At 40.1% G+C, this 6,540-nt stretch overlaps 2 protein-coding genes across 2 annotated transcripts in view; both read right to left on the reverse strand.

Annotated features, from left to right (window-relative positions):
• Positions 1-1,331: 1,331 nt before the first annotated feature.
• Positions 1,332-3,120, reverse strand: LOC109956136 (G-protein coupled receptor 84). The gene has a single exon (XM_020593016.1). It carries the CDS (start codon positions 2,723-2,725, stop codon positions 1,520-1,522), a length of 1,206 nt encoding a protein of 401 aa, XP_020448672.1. The 5' UTR covers positions 2,726-3,120; the 3' UTR covers positions 1,332-1,519.
• A 1,635-nt stretch (positions 3,121-4,755) lies between these two features.
• Positions 4,756-6,540, reverse strand: part of LOC109956135 (zinc finger protein 385A-like) — a 26,198-nt gene continuing 24,413 nt past the window's right edge. The window contains exon 9 of the mRNA XM_020593015.1: positions 4,756-6,514. Coding sequence (XP_020448671.1) covers positions 6,354-6,514 — 161 coding nt within the window. The 3' untranslated portion in view covers positions 4,756-6,353. The remainder of the gene's footprint in view (positions 6,515-6,540) is intronic.

Raw genomic sequence — 6,540 nt, forward strand, 5'->3', positions numbered from 1 at the left:
TTTTATTATTATTTTAATTATTATTATTATTAAAGCAGCAGCAGCAAGGCTCAGAAAATGTCTTTTGTGGTAACTTCACTTTAAACCCCAGCAGTTGCTTCTGTCTCCCTTTTCAGTCAATACTCTATATATAAACCCCACAAAAAGTAGATTTTAGTAAAGTAAATCAATTTTGTTTTATCTGGCACATAAAAGTAAATACAATTTCCTGTGCCAGTGGCCAATCTCTGTAGCATGACATGTTGATTTATTGTTTGCTTTTCATTTAAAGGCATGGTTCATATTGCCTGGTTCAAGAGTAAATGTTCCATCATCTTGGTTGGAGAGTATTAAGAAATTGATTAAAAATGATAGCTCAAGCCCATAAAAGACTGATTTATTTAGAATTCAATCATAAACAGCTTCTTGAACTTAAAATTATAAGGTGCCCTCTGCTGTTTTCTTGCAAACCAACAATAGTTGTATGTACATTCAGTGTTACTACGGAACAATGTGTGTATCCATGAGGTCTAACAAAAAATTTTAAAACGTGTCCTTCTTCATTAATGGTATAAAATTATCTAGTTATCAACTAGTTATTAATATTTAAAAAAAAGAAATCTATTAGTATTTTACTCTATTTCACAGCCCTAGTTTGTAGGGCTGTAGTTTGATTTATCATCATTTCACATATGCGTCCACTGAAACTAGTGTTTAGTTTGTCATCTTCACCACTGAGTGGCAGTAGAGTACCTGTTTCAGATCCTACAACTGCAACTGCAGAACAAGTGCAGAAAACATTTTCACAGCTACACATTGGTTCTGGGTTTCTGAAATTGCATGTAACTGAACTCCAGGCACACTGGAGTCATGTTTAACTTTAATGGAACAATACTATAAAATGTCAGTGTTTGAAAATGATGTTAATATTTTAATATGGCTGGGGGTGTAACAGATTATACCAGAGTGAATATCGTATACTACAGTGTGGACATCACTATTTACAGTATTTGTTGTGAATACTTAACTCAGCTACTTCCATATACAATCACAAGAAAAAGTAATGGACCTTTTAAAATTTCCTGCTTTTCTGCATAAATTGGTCATGAAATCTGATTTTCACCAGTCACAAATATCAATAAACATTATTTCTAAGATGATAAAACACAAACAGTCATGCCTTTCATGTCTTTATTGAACACACCCATTAAACATACAAAGGGATGGTGAAAAAAGTAATGGCAACAGCGTTTTAATAACTGGTTGAACCACCTTTGGCACCAACATCCTCAAGTAAGCACTTGCTATATCTATGGATTAGACCTGCTCAACATTCAGGAAGAATTTTGGATGATTCTTCCTCATAGAATATTTGAATGTTTGAAAATATCCTTTAATTATTTTCAGTGAAACAAATCAGTGTTTTAAAAGTTTCATAAGTAATGGCTGAAGGGTTGGCTTTCTTTTTTTGTTGCTGTATTTAATTGGCATGTCAGAGTTTACATCAACAGAGACATTTTGTAAGTTTAAGAAGCAAAGTTTACCAGGTCCAGAGGCAGGAAAAGGATGCAGTGGCTTTGGTGAGCAGCACATGGTAGGCCTGTCGAAACTGTCGATTCATGACCGCATAGAGCACAGGGTTGATACAGCTGTTGAGCCAGGTGAGGTTTGCACTTAACATGTGCAACACCTGTGGGGCACGGTTCTGTTTGTCGGCTATGTTGAGCAACAGGAATGGGACAAAGCAGAACATGAAACACAGAAAAACGGTGAAACACATGCGAGTAACACGTTTAAATTCACCATCATCTCCTGAAGTTGCTGAGTGAGAGGAGGATGCTGCCTGTGTGACAGCAGGTGTGGATGAAGGTGGTGCAGGGGCAGTACTGGGGAGAAGTTTGCTGGCTGCTGATGAACTTAAGGTCTTTGCAGAGCTCTGTGTAGATTCATCCTTATTTCTCACCACATCTGCCTGGCTGCTCATCTCAGAGCTACATGTGTTGGCTGTGCCACTCTCCACACCACTGTCATCTGTCTCTTGTGCTGAAGGAGCAGGTCTCTTTCTGGATGACCGGCGGCTGAGCTTGTATTGGAGCAGAGCCTGTGAGGCAATTAGGACACGTCTGTAAATGAGGAGGTAAAATGCGCCAACGCAACCCAGACCAATAAAAAAGTAGAAAAATAGCAGGATGGTGGTGTAGGGGCGACCTCTGGTACGGTGGAAGCTGCATGTGCACACCTGTGGCACAAACGTGTAAACAGGCCAGAGCGGGCAGAAGCTGGCCAGGCCTAGTGCCCATGCTGACATCAGGAGGACAGTAAGACCTCGGTCCGAGAACACGCGTTCAAACACAGTGCGTTTTGCAACCAGAAGGTATCTGCTCACTGCTATCAGGCAGAGGGTGATAATGGAGACGGAGTTGGAGAGGAAGAGGAGCAGGCCAAAAATGCTGCACCAGACCTCACCACTGCGCCATCTGAGGTGTAGATAGGAGTCGACTGAGATGGGCTGCAGTATGGTGCAGTACAGGAGATCAGCTACAGCCAGGTTGACGATGAGTACATTGAAGCGAGTCCTCAGATGTTTGTCTAAGGAGAAGGCTAGAATGGTCATCAGGTTCCCCACTGTACCGGTGATGGTCACAGCACATCCCCACACCACAGCAAAGTACCGGTAGCCTACGACTGAAGGACTGTAGCAGGAGAAGAGGTCGTCATCCGTTTGGTTTGTGTGGTTCACCAACATTCTGTCAACTAACAGGAATCAGAAAATAGGTTAACCTCTCTGTAATGTGCTCGCTGAAGGTTATATTTGAATAGAAACGCAGTCCTCTCCACACCTCTCTCAGCAACTACACTGACTGTGAGAGTTATTTGTGCACATATTCACCAGCAGTTAACATATCAATGAAGAAAAATTGTCTATTTAACCAGTAAAAATATTAAGCGACTACTGTTGTGTTATCACAAAACTAAACATGTCAAAGAATGGGAGTGCATTCATATGGAAGCTCAGTATACAAGTTAAATAATGTTCTCCCATTAATTGGCCCCAAAGAGGAGATGTCAGGCCATGCCGTCATAAATATTTAAAGCCCCACAATAAGCAACACTTTTTTCCAGACCTAACCTTCCCTTAACACAAAGCATCCCTGAACCCTGTCCTCAACCAAGCAAAGAGCAGATCTGTGACTTGACACACAACATCTGCACTGTATTAGCTCAGGTTAAGCAGTGGTTGGTCCAACTGGCTTGTAATGGCAGTCACCTTTGTGAGACAGGTTCACTCAGTTGTCCAACCACTGACACTGTTCTACCAACATTGTCTAACAAAAGACTATAAACAATTCCAGTGAGTTTGTAACTATATTATCACCTACACAAGTATAAGTTCTGTGTGGGTATAGGAGTGAATGCAAGTCTACAGGGTCATCAGGTGGGCACCCTCTCACTAACTTGTGTTTTGTTAGGTTGGGCCCACAACACTGAGAACGCTCAACATTATGTTCCGGCATCCCAGAACCACCCCCCTCTTTGCCTGCACCCACACATCCAACACAACCATTCATCTACTCTCCTAATAATTCGGGCTAGATGCTGCCCTTAGTACATAGTGCTGCTCACAAAGTAGATTACGTCTGAATATTCTCAGTTAGGAACAAATGTCACGGTACTATACATATTTAAAGAACTGTAACTAATGATTATTTTCCATTATGCTTTTTTAAGTAAATTATTTAGTGAGTGTCAAAAATAGTGAAAAAGCCCATTACAAGTGCTAAGAGCCCACAGAAATGTCTTTAATTTTATTTTTTGACTGACCAACAGTTTAAAACCTAAACAATGGCAATCCCTGCATGCGACTCTACTTCTTCTGTCAGTTTAAATGTAATCATTTGGTCAGATAAGTGATCAAAGAAGTGTGAATTTTTCAGTTTCTTACCTTAAAGTTGATGACGTCTACAGGCTTTTCATATGTTTATGTATAGCATGTGTTATTCTCTGAAGTGCTCTGACTGTCAAGCTTCCTGATGACAGGTGGTTTCATATGCATCCCTTTTTTTAACAATGCCTCTGCAGACAGTGTGTTCTTTGATTTCATTTCTTTGTTTGTTGTCCCACTGCACAAACTTGTGTAGTTTGAATGGCGAGGTGTGGGTTTGTTTTAATGAAGTTATTCATTGTTTTACCATAAGGAATGTTCTGTATGCCAACATATAAATAGTTTGGACATTGCACAGTATATTGATATTTTGACTAAGGGTCATAATATCAATAAGGTAATAAATAGTGGATACAATCAAAAGCATTTGTGAATTATTGCTACTGTCAAACATTAAACATATATTTGAATAATAAAGGTAAAGAATTCACTAGTGAACACTGTTTATAACCATAAACTTAGTTTAATGATTTAATAGACTGTAATTTTGTTTTAATTTAACAATGAGGAAGCCCCAACATGTACTTTTTCACTTTTTTAAATAATCTACATTTACAGCAATGCTTCAGTACACTTTTTCTAAATAACATTGAATACATTTGTAGACATTTCCTTTTTTATTGCATTTAACAAAAAAGTTAGGATTGCTTAAAGTATTGCTACAGTTTCCATTTCCTCAAGCTTCCTTCTAATGTTTCACAAGCCATCATGACAGTTTTCACTGGGGTATTTCAGTGTCATGTAGGGTTCAGAGCACACACGGCAGAGCAGACAAACTAAACATTTTTACCCCACTACAGGCCTATAATACTATCAAAAACGGTGTATATGTGTTTTTTTTTAATTAATTTTGTGCATACAACTACTCGTATGTATGTGGTCCTTTCTTTCTGTAATATAATGCTGGTATCTTTCATCCCACTGTTTTCATACACCCGGGGTTGTATAATTAAATGTGCACATAATGCAAATACCTGCTACTAAAGTCACTGATCAAGTCATTTTCCTGTTGTGCTCACAGTGTTGCAACTATTCCATTAAGACACTGAATCCTTTCAGTGAGGTGGAGATAGAGGATGAAGCCATGCGTAGACTTCTTACTGCAGATTTTTTGTGTTTTGTGAGACTTTGGTCCACTTGTTTGATTAGTGGCCTTTCAAGGACAATCTAGGGATCAAATGGGCAAGCTATTTAACTGAACATTACAACTAACTTATCATGGGCTCTCATTTTTTTTTCTCTTTCTCTCTAACCTTACTGCATTTTACGCAGACAGTGAGAATGAACACTGATAACTGCATAGTGTAGAAACTAATATGCACATCAACAGTGTGAAAATGTAATTTATACCCTTTTGCTGTTCCTCTTTGACTTCCTGTTTCTAGCCCACAAGGGTAAATGTAGACCATATAGGCAGGCTGTGAAAATGCAGACCTACAGTGCAGAGAAATAGTTTCCAGTAACTGCAGAAATGGTTGGTACCCTTTTCTCTTTACAGGCCACAAAAACAGAACTCTACAGTGGTACAACCCACTATACTGTGACAGCTATAGTATGATACTAGCTAACATCACAGGCAACTACTATGTCTAACCCAGTGGACAAGTTTTTGATAACATTAACACTTTGGATATGTAATAAATCCTTGTAGGGATGAACATTAAGAACGTAGGAGAGGTAGGGTTATTTAGTCACTTGCAGATGGGAGGATGCTCAGACAATGCTCGATAGAAACTTGTTTCCTCTTCAAACTATGCAGTCAGTCTGATGATTGACAGATAGTTAAGTGAAACCGTGACAGATGGAAACATTGGGTAAATCCCAGTTCCCTTGACTGACTGTTCCTCAATCCCCGCCTGAATTTGTTACAGTCCGCCATCATGAATGACACCTCAAAGCTTTTAGCTCTGAGTAGCGAGGATTGAGGAGCGGGGAGATGGCTGGAAGAGACATAAGTGAGGATGACCAGAGACCATACTTCACAGAAGTCTTTTATAGGCTGACACAACCGTTTATTGGAAATTAGTTAATGATTGGACACTTCAGATGAAGGCTCTGAGGAAAGGGCATCTCATGTCACATAAAATGGTTCTCCTTGATTCCTCTCTCCTTGCATTTTTTCCCTCACATCTTATGTGGGCGGGACTAAGATGTCAGGAAAAGACTGCAGTTAAGGGAATTGGGACTTAACCATACAGTCATTTTGAAAAGTCTGACCTTTGTCACTTATCTCTGGTTCTCCCTGTTAATGCAACTGCAGTGGTCTGCAACTACCATATACACCATGAAGAGTTCTATTTATCTTCACTGGTTTTATTATAATGAAACATCAGCTGGAGTCATGCCAGCCCATTTGGCTCTTGACGGCACTTGGTTGCAGGCCTCCACTTCACAATGTGCTCCTTCTTTATTCGTCCCTGTTCTCTCACCATCAATAAGGAGTGAAGAGGATAGGCCCATGTGTGGTCCGAATGGGCCCTGGGGCGGGCCTCAGCAGGCTGAGGGGTGTTCCCTGTAGGAGGTGGTGATGTGGGTGAGGGTGGGAGGTTGGGCCTAGAGGACGTATCCCCAGCTGATTCGAAGATGCTGCGGCTGCCATTGCTGCAGCAACAGACACA

Source organism: Monopterus albus, unplaced genomic scaffold (assembly GCF_001952655.1).
Source record: "Monopterus albus unplaced genomic scaffold, M_albus_1.0 scaffold18.1, whole genome shotgun sequence".
Classification (NCBI taxonomy): domain Eukaryota; kingdom Metazoa; phylum Chordata; class Actinopteri; order Synbranchiformes; family Synbranchidae; genus Monopterus; species Monopterus albus.

Coding starts and splice junctions, on each gene's coding strand:
- LOC109956136 (XM_020593016.1), bottom strand. CDS start 2,725: ATGTTGGTGAACCACACAAACCAAACGGATGACGACCTCTTCTCCTGC.